We start from the raw sequence: 18,956 nt of genomic DNA, 5'->3' as shown, positions 1-18,956 counted from the left end.
AGAACTGAAAGTAGAGTTTGATCCAGCAATCCCACTACTGGGTGTCTACCCAGAGGAAAATAACTCATTATACAACAAAGATACTTGCACATGCATGTTGATAGCAGTTCACAATTGCAAAGATGTGGAACCAACCCAAATGCCCATCAGTCAGTGAGTGGATAAAGAAACTGATATAGATGATGGAATACTACTCAGCAATACAAAGGAATGAATTAATGTTATGCACAGCAACCTGGATGAGATTGAAGACCATTATTCTAAGTGAAGTAACCCAGGAATAGAAAACCAACCATATGTTCACATTCAAAAGTGGGAGTTAAGCTGTAAGGATGCAAAGGTATAAGAATGACATAATGGACTTTAGGAAGTTAGGGGGAAAGGGGCATGGGGTTGAGAGATAAAAGGCTACAAATAGGATGCAGAGTATACTACTCAGGTGATGGGTGCACCAAAATCTCACAAATCACCATTAAAGAACTTATGTAACCAGACACCATCTGTTCCCTGGAAACCTATGGATATAAACTATTTTTTAAAAAAACGTACCATAGAAGATATGTACAGTATGATTTCCCTTATATGAAGTTTAAAATGGGCAAAGCTAAATGGTATATTGTTTAGGCATAAACACAAATACGTAGTAAAGCTATAAAAAGCTGCAAGGGAGTGATGAACTCAAAATTGAGGATAGTTATCTCTAGTGACTGGGAGGGAAATTCATTGGGGAGGGAAATTAAGGAGTTTTGATAATCTGGTTGTATTCATTTTATTTTATATATTCATATGTATTAATTTTATGTACTTTTTGTATTATAAATTTTACAAGAAAACAATTACAAAAAGAATAGTCATGTAAGAATGTAGTGAGAAGAGGATGCAGGATCGGCATGGATAAAAACATTCAGGCAGGAACAGCCTTAGCAAATTTGAATATGGGTAGGGGAAAGCCTCTTATGCCTGGGACAGCCCATAGTTTCCTATATCTATTCTGCCACTTTCTTATCCAGTTTATCCTTACATACTGCCAAAGTGTATTTTCCTGCATAGTGACATATAATAAAAAGAATGTTACATACTTTATTTTGGGGAGTTACTTTATTTCTTTCTTTTCTGTTGTACAATTTTATTTGTTTTTTCTAGGTCATAACTTTTGTGCAGAAGGACCTAAATGTGGTGAAAACTCAGAGTGCAAAAACTGGAATACAAAAGCTACTTGTGAGTGCAAGAGTGGTTACATCTCTGTCCAGGGAGACTCTGCCTACTGTGAAGGTAAGTACGCTATTTAATGAAGAATCACTTGTGAGAGGTTGACTGAGAAATGTATTCCTGGTAGGTGTTGTTAAAGAGTGAAAACTATCACTTGGCTCTGGTGCTATGCAATCCTACAAGAAATCATATCAATTGCTAAAGGTTCTGTGTTCTCCTGGTTTATCCATACTGCTCAGTAGCATGAGAAAGCAAGACCTTTGAAGGTAGTTATGAAACACAGCAAAGAAACAAAGGCAACAGTGACATATCAAATCCCATGTTCTGCTGCTGTGCACATAACAATCACTAGATCAATAGTGATTGTTTTCTTATTCATCATTTTCTCTTTTCTTATTTGATGAGATTGACATCTTCATATTTAATTAAATGTACATGGTGGATTCTGTTTTCGAATGATACTTTGACATTAACTCATACTAAGCTGCTATCTCCTTGACCTGACAAGATCAGGTTTTTATTCTTTTTAGTGGGTTTCTTAATCACTGATTCATGCATTGCCAATTCCCAATCTCTACTAAAAGTCACAGTGATGGAGGGACTCATAACTTTGGCACATGGGCTGACGCCATTACAGTGGGATGGTGGCCTCAGGCATCAATGACCCACATTTCTGCTCTAGAGAGAACAACTCCTCCGTCTTAAGAGAGCACCGTTTTTTCAGGCTGAGTACTGCAACCTGCTAGTGGTGAGCATTGCACATCCCTATTACCTTAACATGCCAGAGGAGTGGGGGTTAGTTCGACCTGGTCTGTATGTATAGTGCCATAATATCTGAGCCCATCCATTTCCAATGTGCTCATGGCTCCCTTCCATCAGTTTGGAAAAGCTTTAATAAGCAAAGTGATGGCTGGGCTATTTTTCTGTTTGTTCTAGTTCCAATTATTCCTGTTGTCTTCATTAATGATATATTGCACCATGATGATTTGGGTAGTTGTCTTCAATGAATGCTGCAAAATTCTGGTCACTTTCCTCTAAGTGTTTTAGCTCTCAAGTAGGTCAGGTATTCTAAAGGTAAAGGCAGTAATAACTGATGATAGTAATGGTGAATTTCTTACTATTCTGCTGTCTCATAGTTGACCCTTGAACAACATGGGTTTAAACTTTGCATGCCCACTTATACATGGATTTTTTTCAACCAAACACAAGTCAAAAATACAGAATTCACAGAATGCAAAACCTGCCTATATGGAGGGCCAACTTTTCCTATACAGTGGGTTCTGCAGAGCCTACTTCGGGATTTGAGTCTGTAGATTTGGGTATACACAGGGGCCTACAACCAATTCCCTGCATATACCCAGGAATGGCTATATCTTGCTAATCCCTGCTTAACATTTTGGCTTTGACTAAAGACCTCTAGTTGTCAAGAAGATGTATCTTATTACTACCAGAGACCAGTACCTTGTGGGAACCCTCTGTTTTTTTTTTTTTTTTATTTCTTCTGGAAGACTTTGTTTGTTACTACCATAATTTTTATTAACAATATATTCTAATAATATAGAATAATTTTGTCTTCTTATTTTTCACCCTTTGTTTGGCTTGCTTTATGGATTTGAAGTTTTAAGGAGACATGCCACTTGGGAGAATGAAACTGCCCCTTTGCTTATGAATCTTTTCATTTTCCCTTTAATACATCTCAGTTATTTGTTAATTTGGGGTGATGGGAGTATCAATTTCAACACTTCATATTAATATTTATGTTTAGCTCTTATGCTATTTTCTATCAGAAAATTTAAGTAATTTTAAAAGTTAAAAATGTGAATATTCCCACTATTTACCATGGAAAAATCCTATAAGCCACATAATAGTCTAAAATATGTACCTTCTTACCTTTTCCTATATGCAGGGATAGACTTTGAACAATTATAAAAATGATAGAAGGAACCTCAAAAACAATGTGAATCCTGATTACACCACTTGCAGACCTTTCAGTTGTTCGTTGAAATCAGCATAGCCAACATTCCAGGCCCTACTTCTCCGTCGAGACACGGCAGAATATGGGAGAAAACTGCTGGTGCTAATGCTGTTTGGGACTCTTTGATTCATTTCTCATTGATGTCATTTTTTTATTACAAAAGATTGGCTCCATGAGGAGCCACCTGCAATATCAATCTGCTCTTTCTCTATGAGGCCTTATTTTATAATATTGAGTGGTTTTTAGGTCTGAATCACTGTTTTCTTAGACGTGCTCCTGTTTAGCTCAATGTATGAGCCTGGCCTTAGGCCAGTTTGCATTGTGGTGCTATTGCTGTTGGATAATGGCAATGTGACTGGGCTTCAGTCGTTTCCCTGTTGTATGGAGACTTTCCATAAGCTCCAGGGGACGTTTTCTTGGAGAGAAGGATAGCACCTAAGGAGAAATGGCTAAACATTGGACCCCTTCTAGCATGCAGGAACAGAACTCATGGGTTAAAGCTGGGGTCGAATACTGGGCATCTGGCTGTGAGGCACAGAGAACCCATTAGAGTGAATGCCAACATTTAGAGCAGATGCCTTTCTCTCATTCCTTCTGCCATCTTCAGCATTTGAACTTTGATCTTTGGGCTTATTTTTCCGTGATTGCATGATGACTTCCATAGCTCTAAGCCTAGTACCCTCACAGCAGCATCCTAAGCAAGGAAGAGAGGAAGGGGCAGGGCTTAAAAACCTTGTCTGTGTGAAGTTCTGTCATTTTATGCTCAAAGAAAGTCCTTCCTAGAAAGTCATTCCCCCACTCTAACCCTATTACCACCATAACCAGATACAGAAGACTTCCCCTGTGTTATTTTTCAGACCCAGGTTACACCACTTCTATCCTCACCACACACACACTTCTAGACCGATGTTTGAGAAAAGAGAATGAGATGGCTGTCACTGGTTTGGGCTAATTGTGTTTATTCCCTGGAGCTGGAGGAGAGGTTTGTCTTCCTGAAACCAAATAAGCTTTGCCCTTTACCTCAACAAAATAGGGTTTTAGCAACCATTCTTTTATGGTTACCTTTAGATGAATTAAATGAGATAAATGATCATGGAGGCCATTTCCCTAGCTCTCTCCTAAGATTTGCCCTTTGAAATGATCAGATAGACGAGCTTACAGGTGGCCAAGTGCCCTCCTAGGAACAGAGACTCTCTGAGGCTGCATTCATGGTCTCTCCACAGCCTAGAAAGAAGTAAATACTTATGAGCTGCTTGAAGCAAGTTATTTTTACTCTGAGTAAATGGGATGAAAATGACTCATGATAAAAGCCACAATGAACAAGAGTGGTTTGCAAGTTCAAACCAAATATTACACACATTGTCCAGGCCATCTTGAAAAGCCTATTCAGGCTCTCAGTGGAAAAGGAAGCACAAAAGGCTTTCAATTTCCTTAACTTCCTAAGTTAGAAGCAGAGAGGTGGCATATTACGGGCTCCTGCTCTGTAGAGATTGTTGTAGATACTGCCGTAGGGAAGATAGCTGAACTCCTGGCCAATCAATAGAAGACAATAAGACCTTTTGTCACCTGTGATACAGTTCACAGGAGGCTGTTTCATTTTCCTCTTCTGACTCCGGTAGGAGCCTTCCCCATTTTGAAAACTGTTCTAGTTGGATTATAATGTTTTGGGAATCTTGTCGGCTGAGGCTTTTTCCCTTTGTAATGACGTTTTCAACAGGTTGGTCTTAAGTAATTTCTGATGCATTAGAAATAGTGTCTGAGGAAAGTATAGTAACAGGGGTCCTACTCATGATCTTAATTCTTGAATTTGGAGTCTACCTAGATAGAGTCTCCTAAACTTTTTCTTCCTATAGTAAAAAGTTACTTAGGAGCATAAAGAACAATGTAATATACACATCATGCCATCTGTCAGGCATGGAAAGCACTACCATTAACATTAAATGGTAATACCTTTTACTTGTGAGTGTTTTGAATTTGTCAGACTCCTTTTAAATATGTTACACTTTTTGAACCTTACAGTAAATCTGTGAGAAAGTTGCAGCATTGGCCAAATTAACTCCTTTTTATGAGTACAGACACGAGGGCTCAGAGAAATGAAGTAAAAAGATCATCCTCAACTCATTTCTACTCCAGAGCTTTCTGCCTCACTTAGGCTGCTCCCTCTCCTTCCACTACCCACACTCTTCCAATACTGTGTTAGCGTTCAAAATGTTGGTTGCCCTCCCAATTTTGCTAACATCAGTTTTGGCTAATGAAATGTGAGTAGAAATGATACGTAGTTTCAGAGTAGAACCTCAAGGAGCTTTTGCAGAATCCCACATCATTCTCTTTTCTTTTTTTTTTTTTTTTTTTTTTTTTTTTTTTTTTTTTTTTTTTTTTTTTTGAGACGGAGTCTTGCTCTGCCGCCCAGGCTGGAGTGCAGTGGCCGGGTCTCAGCTCACTGCAAGCTCCGCCTCCTGGGTTTACGCCATTCTCCTGCCTCAGCCTCCCAAGCAGCTGGGACTACAGGCGCCCGCCATGTCGCCCGGCTAGTTTTTTGTATTTTTTAGTAGAGACGGGGTTTCACCATGTTAGCCAGGATGGTCTCGATCTCCTGACCTCGTGATCCGCCCGTCTCGGCCTCCCAAAGTGCTGGGATTACAGGCTTGAGCCACCGCGCCCGGCCATCATTCTCTTTTCTCGCTGAAACAAAAACTGGCAGTGTTCCAGGTCAGGGCTCCTCCTTTAGCTGACGTCCCAGAATGAAGGTGACATGGAACCGTATGACAACTGACAGGTGATGGATATGTGGCATGAGTGAGAAATAATCTTCTATGCCACTGACATTTGTAGGATTTGGGGGTGGGGGGTTATATTACCTTGTGCATAATAGCATAAGCCTACTGATATGTCTTCCTGAATTAATGGATCCAACTTTTGTGGGTTCAGAAGGATACCAAAATTCAGAGCTCACAACTGAAAGCAGTTTTTAATAGAGAAAGCATTGAGAGTTACCAAAGTACAAATTGTTGAGTCATCAGGAGTTTGCTCTGGCACTGCTGCCAAGCAACAGACTTTTTACAGACCACAAGTTATAAATTAGCGTTTTGTTATGCCAAATTCAACATGGTAAATGGATTTCCCAATTAAGGTGATAATAATGCATGTCAGAAATTTAGCAAATTGTCTGGTATTCCCTAAATATTGAATAGATCACAGTTATTATTTTTACCATTATTATTTACTTAAATCATTAATGTTTATGAAGATCTTTCTTGGAATTGCAGGATTGTGTGCTCACTGAGACCAGTACTTTGAGAAAGAGATCAAATTGGCAGGTAGCAGGGGAGAATACACTCAGATGGAAGGACTAGGGTTCATCAGTTCTTCCAGGTGCATATTGTTAGCAGTGGGGCACCAAGCATAATAATGTATAGGTGGACTCATTCCTTCCTTGGAAAAACACAAGTGGAATTGTATTCAAGGAAATATTTTGGGAAAAAATGACCTGAATTGGTATGAATTTAATAATTTCATGTAACAAAACTGACATGTCTGAAACAGCAGCTGATCAGCAAGGTGATTTACAACTTCTTTCATATGACTAGAGGTGGTGGTGAAGGGTCTGACCCTTAGAATGATAAGAGGCTGGGAAAGTGGTAGAGAGATCAGAGTTCAAACAGAATGCAGCCCACAGAATAGCTAAGTGCGTAGATATTTACTAGACACAGAGACTAATGTGAATGCACTTCCATAGATATAAGATCCTGCAAGTTCTTAATTAAGAGATTGTGTAGGGGAAATGGGCTAGTTTACTTAATCACACTTCTAATTATCCAGTATTTAGGTAACTTTTTTTAGATTTAAATATTTTGCATTTTATAAAATGTGTGAACGTCATGATCTACATAGCCCAGTTTCTTCTCAAGTGTGGACTTCAGTCTCCTAAAGCTCTACTTTGGACAGCAAAGCATCACTTTAGTTCATTTGTGCCTCTGTAACAGAACACCTGAGGCTGGGTAATTTACAAAGAATGGGAATTTATTTTCTGATGGTGCTGGAGGTTAAGAAGTCCAAAATCAAGGTGCCAACATCTGATGAGGGCCCTTCTGATTCATCATCACAGGTGGAAGGCAGAAGAGCGAGAAGTGGGCAAGAGGGGGCCAGAACTGGCCTTTTTATATGAGGGCAGAGCCATCATGGCCTAATCACCTCTTAAGAGTTCCACTTCTTAATATTGTTACAATGGTGATGAAATTTCAACATGAATTTTGAAGGGGACAAACATTCAAACCATAGTAGGGATCAAAAGCCTCTTCTGATTAGTCATCATCAGCAAAACCTTAATTCTTAGCTCCTGCTCCCATTTATTTCCAGGGATGCTTGAGCATTCTGAATACCTTGGGGCATCTTTTTTTTTCTGTTTTCTCATTAGCCTGCCTCACTAATGGAGAGATCTTCCAGTACCCAGCTATCTGTCAATCCCCACCTCCCCTTTCCAAGGCACAGAGATTCCTAGCCTTTGCTTTGTTCAGGATAGCTCACATGTCACTTTCTTCCCAGCAGTAGATGCAGCTGAGCCTTGTTCCCGGGCCTGGCTTTTCTCTGCCTCTGCTTCATTATTTCCTAGGCTACTTAGCCAAAGTGCATCTGTTCCTGCTCTCCCACCCACTTGAAATCTTGTTAACCACCACCTCCCCGCCCCCTGCTGCCCACCCTGCCCCCGACACCCACACACACAAGATTTTCTTCTTGAAAGTATAACACAAAGAAAAATAAAGTTCAACTTCAAATCCTGGTTATTCCACCTAGTTGTTAAAAGAAGGGGTAAGTTCCTAAGCTCTGTCCTTAGGAATGAACCCCAGTCAAATCAACTGGGGCAATGGTCAGGATGGAAGTTCAAAAAGCATTGTTTTGTTTTATTATTATTACTTTTTTTTAACATACTTCATGCTTCAAACATTTATTTGCGAGATATGTGCAGACTTTTTAGTTGTTTCTTTGTGACAGAAGTGATGTAGGCATTGATTAGGTTTTCAGGCCAGTTCATAGAAGCCCAGGGAGTAGATATTTACTAGACGCAGAGACTCATGTGAATGAACTTCTATAGAAAACAAGACTCTGCAAATGCTTATGAGATTGTGTAGAGGAATGGGCTAGTTTGTTTAATTATGCATCTAGTTATCCAATACTTACATCACTTTTTTTTTTTTACATTTAAATATTTTGCATTTTATAAAATGTGTGAACATCATGATGTATGTAGCATGATCTTCATTTAGTTGAAGTATTTTACTACAAAGATACCCTGAGTTCCAGGGTCTTGAAAACAACCAGGTGCTTTTCTCCCAATTTCAGGTGAAAAGGGTATATCCACTTAGTTGCTCAGTTCATAAGACGTAGATATCATCCTTGATTCCACTCTTTTCTTTATTCCCAACATCTGCTACATCAGAAAGTCTTGTTAGTTTTCCCTCCAAAATGAATCACAAATTCACTCACGTCTTGCTATCTTCGCCACTACCACCCCGTACCAAGCTTCCTTTATCTTTTGGCTAGTGATCCCGATAGCATCCACTCTTGCCCACCATAGTTCATCTTCAAACATCTTTAAATTGAACTTTTAAGGTGGAAGTAGATTATGCTACCCTCCTGTTGAGATTTGTCTCATAGCTCCCTGCCTCAGAATAATATGCAAACTTGGTCCTGTGTCAGGCCCTATGTGAACTGGAACCTGCCTACTTCTCCAAATTCATCTTGTTTCACTCTCTCCACTGTTCAGTCTTTTCCCATCATACTGGAGTTCTTTGTGTCCCTCCAAAAGGCCTGTGCAGTAGTTCTTTTCTCAACCTGACAGGCCCTTCAGTCAGATCTTTCCAAATCTGCTTTCTAGGCCTTGTTCAATATGTAGTTTAAATGTCACTTCTTTAGAAAGATCGCTCCTAACCACGCTGGCTAAATTAGCTCTGCTGCTGTCATCAGTTACTCCCTATACCATTTGAATTTGATGTATTTTCTTTGTAGCACTTACTCTCTAAAATTGTGTTGTTTTCTTATTTGTGTTTTTCTGTTTAAAGGTTTATTATCTGACTTAACCCCTTTGGAATATAAACTTCATGAGGGCAGCAATTTTTGTTCACTATCTCTAGCAAATTTTGTTCACTGTCTCTAGCAAATTTTGTTCACTATCTCTAGCACATAAAATAGTGCATGGTACATTATAGACACATGAACATATTTGCATAAAGAAAGAAAGGAAGGAAGAAAGAAAGTGCTTTTCTGTATCTGACACTGTTTTCTTATGTCAAGTTCATCTTACTAGCATTGCTCAAGGGCTGCTTTTTAAAGCGCAGAGTCTGCAGGTCAGGGGCTGCTTCTGCTCACTTTTGCTAATACTCAGTTCATGTATGAATGCTCGTTTCATGCTGAAACGCTGCCTGTTGACTTTATTCCATATAAACGTCACTGCCTTTCTTTGCTACGGAATGCCTTTCCTTCACTACATGACAAGAAGGTAGCTGTCCCTTCATTTTGATAAAAAGATAATGGTTTTTCAAAAACTCGTTTTTATCAACTGCTTATAGAAAATAGATTTTCTACAGATTTTCAAATGGATGTTCCTGGTTAACACGTGGCTCCCCTGTAAACCATGATTCAGGGACCCTGGCTCCTTTCCTCTTGTGGCTCTAGCATGTGCAGTATGTGCCTCCCAAGGTCACCAGGGAAGGGGAAAAGAATGGAAAGTTACCAGTGAGCCGTTTTTATGGGCCAGGGCTGATCACATTTCACTGGCCAGAACTCAGATGGTGGCTATATCTAACAGCAAGAGAGGTTGGTAAATGTCATCTAGCTGTGTGCCCAGGAGGAAAAAAAAAAATCTGTTTTGGTGAGTGGCTTTTTGATCTTGCCAGCTTTTCCAGTTATTAAATGAAAAAAAAACTCCTCATTAATTATAAGCTTTTTACTTTTTATTTATTTCTTTTTTCCCATAAATGAGTTTTGGCTTCAACTGATTATGTTGAAGCTTGCTCACTTGGAGACCAAACAGGATTTAACTACTTAACCATCCCCCTTTCACTTTCCTGTTGCATCATTTCCAGCCTTCCCCATGGCCCCCACTGTATAACCTCATTTGGATTTGTTCTATCCTCAATATTCCTCATGTCTCAAGGTGACCCATCTCCTTTCTTTCCAAGCAAAATTCACAGTTTCCCATGTGCTACAGTTCTGAGTTTTATGCTAGAAAGAAAGCAATTCATGGAACAAGCTTACACACATTTGTAAATGATTGATATCCAGCTAACGTTACCAGAGGTAAATGTATTCTTTAAAGAGAATGTTTGTTAATTAAGAAAGTCTCCAAACCGTTAAATTCCAAGCAGCATAGCAAAAGAAAGTAAAAATTAAAGTAATGTGAACATGGAAGAGAGAACTGCTTAGAGAACTAAGCAGATTGTCTCTGCCTGGGAGTTTGTCTTGGTGGTCAGCTATCCTCAAATATTTTTGCTTTCTAACATTTTTCTTCCCTCCATTTTTTTTCCCCTGACAACTCCCAGGGGAGTGATGTAGTAAAAAAACCAAACAAAACAAAAAACATTGAAATAGGGACAAGAAAACTTTGATGGATCCTGACTATCATTTAGCAGCCGGGTAACATTGGAAAGTCAGCCAATTCTTCTGTGTTTTGGTTTCTTTCATGATCTAAATAGGTCTTTTCAACAAGGCCAAAATAAAGGCCTTACTTTGCCAATTGGTTGTGGAAATTAAATAAGATATTGAATGTGAAAGCATTTTGCAAAGGCTAAAGCAGCATAGCTATGTACTGTAACATTATAATTATATTATCATGCATTATTATACCAACAATAAATATTATTTAAATCATTGGCAGTATTTGTTCTAGAACACTAGAACACAGGTCTTTAGATCTTCATGGTATATATAAATACCTATATCTATCTATCTATCTATCTATCTATCTATCTATCTCCATCCACCCATCCACCATCCATCCATACTCTGAACATAGAGATATACCTACCAACATGTATATTGAGCCACAGTTTGTGTGGAGCCATTGTGGGCTTTATAAAAGTGGGGCTTCTGTGTTGTACAACTCCATGGGGCATCATTTATGTAGTAGTCTAGGTGAGTGGCAGCTGCTAGAATTATGCAGTATAAAGTCTGCAAGGTTGTACACTGCAGCCCTACCAAAGGCATAAAGGAAAGGGTCAGGCCCAGAGTCTTGTCTCATTCTTTAAGTGAAAATTAATTGACCATCTACTGTGGATGGGTCTTGTGCTGGCTTCCAGGAATCCAAAGATAATTAAGCCATAGATCGTGTCCTCAGGGAGCTTAACAGTTTAAAAAGGGAAAAAGCCTTGTATCAGATAAGAAAATTACAATAGGATTTGTTCCATCCTAGGATTTAAATAGTGTTGTAGGAATACAGTGGTGAGAGCAATACATTCTGCCAATGGGAGTCTGCACAGGCTGCCCAGAGGAAGTGACATTTGAATTGAGTCCTTGAGAAAGAGATGTTCTGCAAGAAGGGGTATGCAGGAAGGCCGTTCTCAGTAGGGGATCAGCAGATACAAAAGCTCAAAGTGAGAAGTTTGACATGGCTGGACCAAAGGATTTTGGTAGGAGATGAGAGTAAAGATATGGTTGATAGTTGGATGGTGAAAAGCATTGTGAATGTGCTAAGAAGTTTCAATTTTTTTTGTAGGCCGGTATATACACATATAGGATGCTGGTATCACAGTGGGTGCAAAACTGGATCCATTCGGTTATGGAAAAAATTAGAACTTTTATTTATGCTTATTTTCATCTCATTCTCTTAATGAAATAGTTGTTGTCTTGATGAGTTTTCAAACATGGCTGTGATGGGTAAGAAGGAGATAAAGCATCGTTGAGGTCATAAGGATGAACTTGCATGGCCTTGCTTGGTGTCTGTCCCCAAACCCTCACAGTCATGCTGCATCTGATTCTCGATCATGACTTCCCTCTCATAACTCAGACACCTGGCATTTTACCAGGTGAATCTATCTTGCTCTGCTTGGGGCTGGATGGTGCCCAGAAGCCAAGCCTATGTTTGTGGCCTTACATTATTTTTTAGTGATGTACCTTCACCTTAAGAAATCACGCTGAGACATTTTTTGGCTCACTTAATAATATTTTAGGACTTTAGCATATCTCCTTGAAAGACATTATGCATAAATTATGTTATTTATAGTACTTAACATTTTTATGTAGCAAAAAGAAGAAAGAGAAGAAGAAAAAACAGAAGGGAAAACCGTCCCTGCTTTTCAGGGACAAGTCCAAGTTTTAGAGCTTTAAATGGAAATAGAAATGTAGTCGCTTTAAACTTTTTTGGTTATTTAAAAATAATACCTTTCAACTATCTCCAAGAAACCTAATATTCAGACAGAAATGAGAAGAATTGAACTCACTCAGTTTTTATTGTACTCTTGTTATTGCAGCTGGTATGTTAGTGCCTGCCGTGACTCAGCTTCCTGGCGAAGCTTACCTGGGTAAACAATTACAGAAGAATAACACAGGTCTAGTGGGAAGTTTGGATTTAGATTTGGGGTATCCTGGTTTAGAAATCCTGGCTTTATCATTGTTTTGTGAACTTAAGCAGGGAACTTCATCTCTCATCATTTTCCCTTTGTATAATTAGTGTGCTAATACTTATCTCAGTTGTCTTTTTAAATAATTCCTATAAAGAAAATGTAGGACATATACACCATGGAATACTATGGAGCATATGAAAGAATGAGATCATGTCCTTTGCAGGGACATGAATGGAGCTGGAAGCCATTATCCTCAACAAACTAACACAGGAACAGAAAACCAAACACCACATGTTCTTACTCATAAATGGGAGTTGAACAATGAGAACACATGGACACAGGAAGGGGAATAACACACACTGGGGCCTGTTGGGAGGTGGGGAGGCAAGGGGAGGGAGAGCATTAGGACAAGTACCTAATGTATGCAGGGCTTAAAACCTAGATGATGGGTTGATAGGCGCAGCAAACCACCATGGCATATGTATACCTATGTAACAAACCTGCACGTCCTGTACATATATCCCAGAACTTAAGGTAAAATAAAAAAATAAAAATAAGTTGCTATAAGAACTAAGGGGAACGAAAAGATCTAAGGCAGAATCCAGCACAGAATAGATGTTAGTTAAATCTGAATATAATAAAGTTTAATAAGATGTAAGTAAGTCCTAAAATATATGGTTCAGGGTGTGTGTCAGTGAGTAGTGAGGAAGGGGAAGGCTAATTCTTGGAGTTAGCAGGAAAGACACCAGTCAAGAGGTGGGTAGGTTGAAAGATCAGGACTACAGTGACTATGATGAATGCTGAATGTCTGATGGGGAAGTGTGGGGTGGTATAGGAAATTCACACTGAGACTGTAGGATAAGAGGGAATTAGAAACTAGAGAGAGGGTGAGAAGAGAGGAGGTTGATGTAAGAGTTGGCAGCAGTGTGACTAAAAACCTGGGAGTACCAAAAAGTAAAAGAGCATTTAGTGTGTTTGGAACTCAATGTGGGAGATTGAGAGTGTTGAGCACAGAGAGAAAAAGAACTGGGAGGCATTGTAGGCCTTGTGAAATTTGGATTCATTAGGAAATTAAATGTCCTTGGTGAGATTTTAAAAGAGGTGATAAGATCCAGTTTGTATTTCTGAAAAGTCATCTGGCTTCAGTGGAGGACAGAAGGTAGCAGCAAATCAGGGACACCAGTGGTTAGTCTGCTGCTGAAATCCAGACAAGATGTAATGGTGGACATGGAAAATGTGGGCAGGAGGTGAAACCCACAGGATCCATTGATTGAGTGTGAGAAGTATATTGGATATTGTATGAAAAGTGAATTTAGAATCAATTCTCTATTTCATCTTTATCAAATCAAACTCTAACAGTTGACTTTGAGGCTCCCTCTGGTTTCTAGTAGCACTAGTAGCACTTTATCAAACCTTATTAGAGTGCCTATCAAACAGGATCTTCATTACTTTTTTTTTCTTTTTGAGATGGAGTTTTAATCTTGTTGCCCAGGCTGGAGTGCAGTGGCACGATTTTGGCTCGCTGCAACCTCCGCCTCCCAGGTTCAAATGATTCTGCTGCCTCAGCCTCCCGAGTAACTGGGATTACAGGCATGCACCACCACCCATGGCTAATATTGTATTTTTAGGAGAGATGGGGTTTCTCCATGTTGGCCAGGCTGGTCTCGAACTCCCGACCTCAGGTGATCCACCTGCCTCCGCCTCCCAAAGTGCTGGGATTACAGGCATGTGCCACCGTGCCCAGCCTCTTCATTACTTTTTCTTAACATATTTTTTAGGTTAAGAGCTATTCAAAGGCCAGAGCTGTTTCTAATTCATCTTTATATCCCCAGCCTAGCACCTGGAATGTACTAGTTACTTTCTGAATGAACTGATGAATAAATGAAGGTAGAAGAGTGTGATTCCATGGATAAACTTTAGTACTCTGTGGATTCTTTCCACTAAGACATTTGGCATCTCATAGATAGCTCTTGTTAATTTCTTTTCAGTTTTAAGGTGGATAAAGCCACCTTGAAATATGTTCCAGTTACAGGTTGCACGTCTTTATAAGAAACCTCCCCTCCTCCTTTTAGGATTGAAAGGATTTACAGAAAGCCCAGTGCTAGCTAACAGTTTCTAAGGATCTGCTATAGAGATTTAGGGACTTTTTCCCATTCATTTCTGGATCTTTATCACTTTTCCTGCTGCTGCTGAATGCTGAAATTTGTCTTTTGATGCTGACACCTGGCTCCTCAAAACTCTAATGGGAACTTTCTGAGCCCAGCTAAAGAAACTTGGTTTGTCAGATAGATTATAGTTCACATGTTGATGCTTCCAGCATTGTGTGAAGTCATGTGTTACATTTGACTGAAAAAGGAATAAGTTTACTTGTTTAGGCTTGGGAGGAAGGAATGGAAATGCGCATTCTCTTTACAAGTGCCAGAATGTAAGCCTTATGAAGACTGGGATTGTTGCCTGTTTTGCAGATTGTTTTTTCCCTAGCACCTTGGACAGTTCCTGGAACAGCGTGGGTGCTCAGTAAATATTTATTCATTGAATAAATGAACAGCTGGTGGTATGATGTGGAACACTCCCAGATGTTTGATAAGTTTTTCTGGGTAAGAAAGGAAAACTAACATTTGTGTCAGGCATTGTGCTAATCATTTCTTAATACCTGTCATCTTGCTCAGTCCTGTTTGTAATTGGTCAATAAGCAAACCAAGGCTCATCACACAGTATATGACAGAATCAGGATTTAATCTCAGAGTCATCTGGCATCAGAAATAATTCATGGCCCTGTAGAATGATCCAGAGGAAAAATAACTCCAATGGATTCCTGTTATCCTTTTTGTTTTTTCCCCAGGGTACATTTGGTTAGTTGTCCATTTTCTGCAGTCCTAGACTTCTGCAAATTTCTTTCACAGAAGTAATATTTTCTCTGAATTTGTCTTTCTCGTACACCAACTCAGCATTTTTTGGTGGGGAGGGTAAACAGAGCATCCTTTCACAATTTTTGACAAGCTATGATGAATGGCAATTCTCAGGATTGTCAAAAATCTTTAGTTAGCTCTCCCTTCTGGGCCGCTCTTCTATAGCTGGGTGATTTCTCTTATACTGAAGAGATTTCTCTTCAGTTATCTCTTATGGTCTGGGGTTTAGGCAGTCAAAGGGGATCTGCTTAATGTAAAGTTTGAAATGCTTAAATTTTAAAAAGATAAATGGTTTTAATACTTTCTACTACCTGATGTCTCAATCTACTTCGAGAAAGTGGATTTTTTTCCTAAATCAACTTTGACAAATTGCAACTCATTTTTAGTGAATGATTATTCACTGTTATTCATTAGCATTATTTCCATAGATGATAAAAATCAGGGCCTTTTTTTTTTCTTTTCAGACGGAGTCTTGCTCTGTCATCCATGATGGAGTGTAGTGGCATGCCCTCAGCTCACTGCAAACTCCACCTCCCAGTTTCAAGTGATTCTCCTGCCTTGGCTTCCCAAGTAGCTGGGACTACAGGTGCCCACCACCATGCCTGGCTAATTTGTGTGTGTGTGTGTTTCTTTTAGTAGAGATGGGATTTCACCATGTTGGCCAGGCTGGTCTCGAACTCCTGACCTCAAGTGATCCACCCTCCTTGGCCTCCCAAAGTGCTGGGATTACAGACATGAACCACTACATGCGACTGGGGCTTCCTTTTTGTGTTCTTGAACACATCGAAATGTATATCATCCATTCTTCTTCCCCAGTCCAGTAGTAACAGCTTGCCCCTCACTGAGAATGCCATTGAAATCCATTGTTTATTGTATGATTAGTTCTGGTATAGCTTCAAAATAGATACTTCTTATTCTTCATGGATATAGCTATATATTCAATATACTGTTTATTATGTATTATATATACATATATATGTATACATGTACATATGTTATGTATATAACATGCAATGTTCAGGTTTATTTTTTACTTTGACTTTTGAACATAATTCGTAATAAATTTTAGTATAGACAATGAATGCCCATGACATGTAGTAATTGGCCAAAACACAATCAGAATTTAACCAGCTACTGAGTGACAAGCGGACCATTTGATATCTAGATTCCAACCCAACTTTGGGCTTTGTGGTTCTCCACTGTCACTGAGCATTGAATGCCTCTTGTTGAAAATTCAAAGGGATAACTTAAATGTTTCAGTTGTGTTTACTTAAATTTCTTAAAGTTTATTCCATTTTTCCCAAGAAGAGAGGGAAAATGTTTCCTTGTTCAAATATGTTTAGAACATTTTACATACCAGATATCAAACTTGCATATAATGGTTTTGAGAAGCTCACTGCCAACTGTGTTTAACATAGCATCTATTTAACTTACTTGTACATGGAATTATCGTAATTCATACATGAAACTTATTATTCCATAGAACCAGAATTCTGTGGATCATATTTTCAAAAATGCTCCTTAATGTGGTTTACTACATAATTATAAGCTTTAGTAATATTTACAAATCTGGGAATTCCTAAAATTTTTGTATAGTTGTAATAAGTGGCAGGATTTTTGTATGGTAACTACAGTGAGTTAAAAAGTTTGTTTTCTTTAACACAAACTCCTAGAAAACCTGTTGTTTCTCTTCCATAATTTAGTGAACCTATTTCCAGATTTTTTTTTTTTGAATGATTAAGAAGAGAACACTTCGTCATTTTGCTTTCCCCTTTGGGTAAATTTGGGTATGATGTTCCTGAATATGTGGCCATTGAGCATGTGTATAGCTAGAATAAATACGGCAATAACAAATATTTGTATAAGACATTTTAATTTATAAAGTGCTTTAATATATATCGTTTCCTTAGTATCCTATCAACTCTCATAATTTAGGGATTTTTTTTTTCCTTAGGGTCTTTTGTAGTTGAGGAAACTAAGACCCAGAGAGGTAAAGTGACATGCCCAAGATTCAGGCAAATTAAATCTTTTTTTTTTTTTTTTTTGAGATGGAGTCTCACTGTGTTGCCCAGGAGTGCAGTGGTGCCATCTCAGCTCACTGCAAGCTGCGCCTCCTGGGTTCATGCCATTCTGCCTCAGCCTTCTAAGTAGCTGGGATTAGAGGCAGCTGCCATCACACCCGGCTAATTTTTTTGTATTTTGAGTACAGACGGGGTTTCACCGTGTTAGCCAGGATAGTCTTGATCTCCTGACCTCGTGATCCGCCCACCTCAGCCTCCCAAAGTGCTGGGATTACAGATGTGAGCCACCGTGCCCAGCCAGCAAATTAAATCTTAATTCAGGTTTAGGACTTTTTTCATGCTGTCCTCTCTTAAAACATACTCAAATTGTTAAATAAATACTTAAGTTCACAAGACACTCTTAATAGCATGGAGGGCAGGCTGCAAGATGTGAGAGATTTTTGTCTGCTTCATTCACTGTTGACTCTCTTAATAACCAGTCTTGCCTGGCACATAGCAGCTGCTTGGTAAATAATTGTTGAGTGCATAAATGAATAAATAAATCCTAGTTGTTGTTGCTGCTAATATTTATTAGTACATTTTCTATATTTATATTCTAAGTACCTTACATAGTTTTTCCTATTATACTCCAGTAAAATATTGTTATTCTCATTCTACATGTGAGGAAACTGAGATTAAGGAAAGTTGAGAGACTTGCCTGAGGTCATCTAGCTAGTTAAGTAGTGGGGTTAGAGCTCTGATTCTGCAGTCCTATTTCTCATCTTTGTAAGAGGTAATTGAGACTCACCCTGAGGTTACCTAGCAAGTTGAGTAGTGGGGTTAGAACTTTGATTCTACAATCCTAGCTCTCATCTTTGTGAGAAGGAATTGAAGCTCACAGTACTTAAACTGGTATCTTTTTATACTGAATCTTGCTGTTTCTGTACCAAACCATCTCATTTCTCTTGTTCTAATTTAGTCGTGGTTGACAAAAGATCACAATGTTGCTGCTGTTGTTGACATCGAATATTTCCTCAGCATGTACTCTATGACGGTCACTGTGAACCTAGGTATTACTATGATTCCTATAAAATCAAAGATCCAAGAGAATTAATGATTTATCCAAGTTTATGCTGTTAATAAATAAATGGCATGCCTTCAATCCTAATCTAAGATATTTGTCTTCGTTAAAAACAAAACAAAACAAAACAAAGCAAAACAAAAAAAACCACAACGAAGACCAAATATCAGAGTCTAAATGAGGGATTTTGACTGTTTATATTTACTCTCTTTATGGGTCCTGAGGGAA

At 38.8% G+C, this 18,956-nt stretch overlaps 1 protein-coding gene across 2 annotated transcripts in view; it reads left to right on the top strand.

Moving 5' to 3' along the window:
• NELL1 (neural EGFL like 1) overlaps positions 1-18,956 on the top strand; it is a 984,256-nt gene that overhangs the window by 327,003 nt on the left and 638,297 nt on the right. For both annotated transcript variants that reach the window (XM_033205025.1, XM_033205024.1), the window contains exon 12: positions 1,144-1,272. In XM_033205025.1, coding sequence (XP_033060916.1) covers positions 1,144-1,272 — 129 coding nt within the window. The remainder of the gene's footprint in view (positions 1-1,143; positions 1,273-18,956) is intronic.

Source organism: Trachypithecus francoisi, unplaced genomic scaffold, assembly GCF_009764315.1.
Source record: "Trachypithecus francoisi isolate TF-2019V2 unplaced genomic scaffold, Tfra_2.0 Lachesis_group8, whole genome shotgun sequence".
Classification (NCBI taxonomy): domain Eukaryota; kingdom Metazoa; phylum Chordata; class Mammalia; order Primates; family Cercopithecidae; genus Trachypithecus; species Trachypithecus francoisi.
Note: the sequence above shows the minus strand (reverse complement) of the source record. Positions and strands in the feature narration are given on the sequence as shown.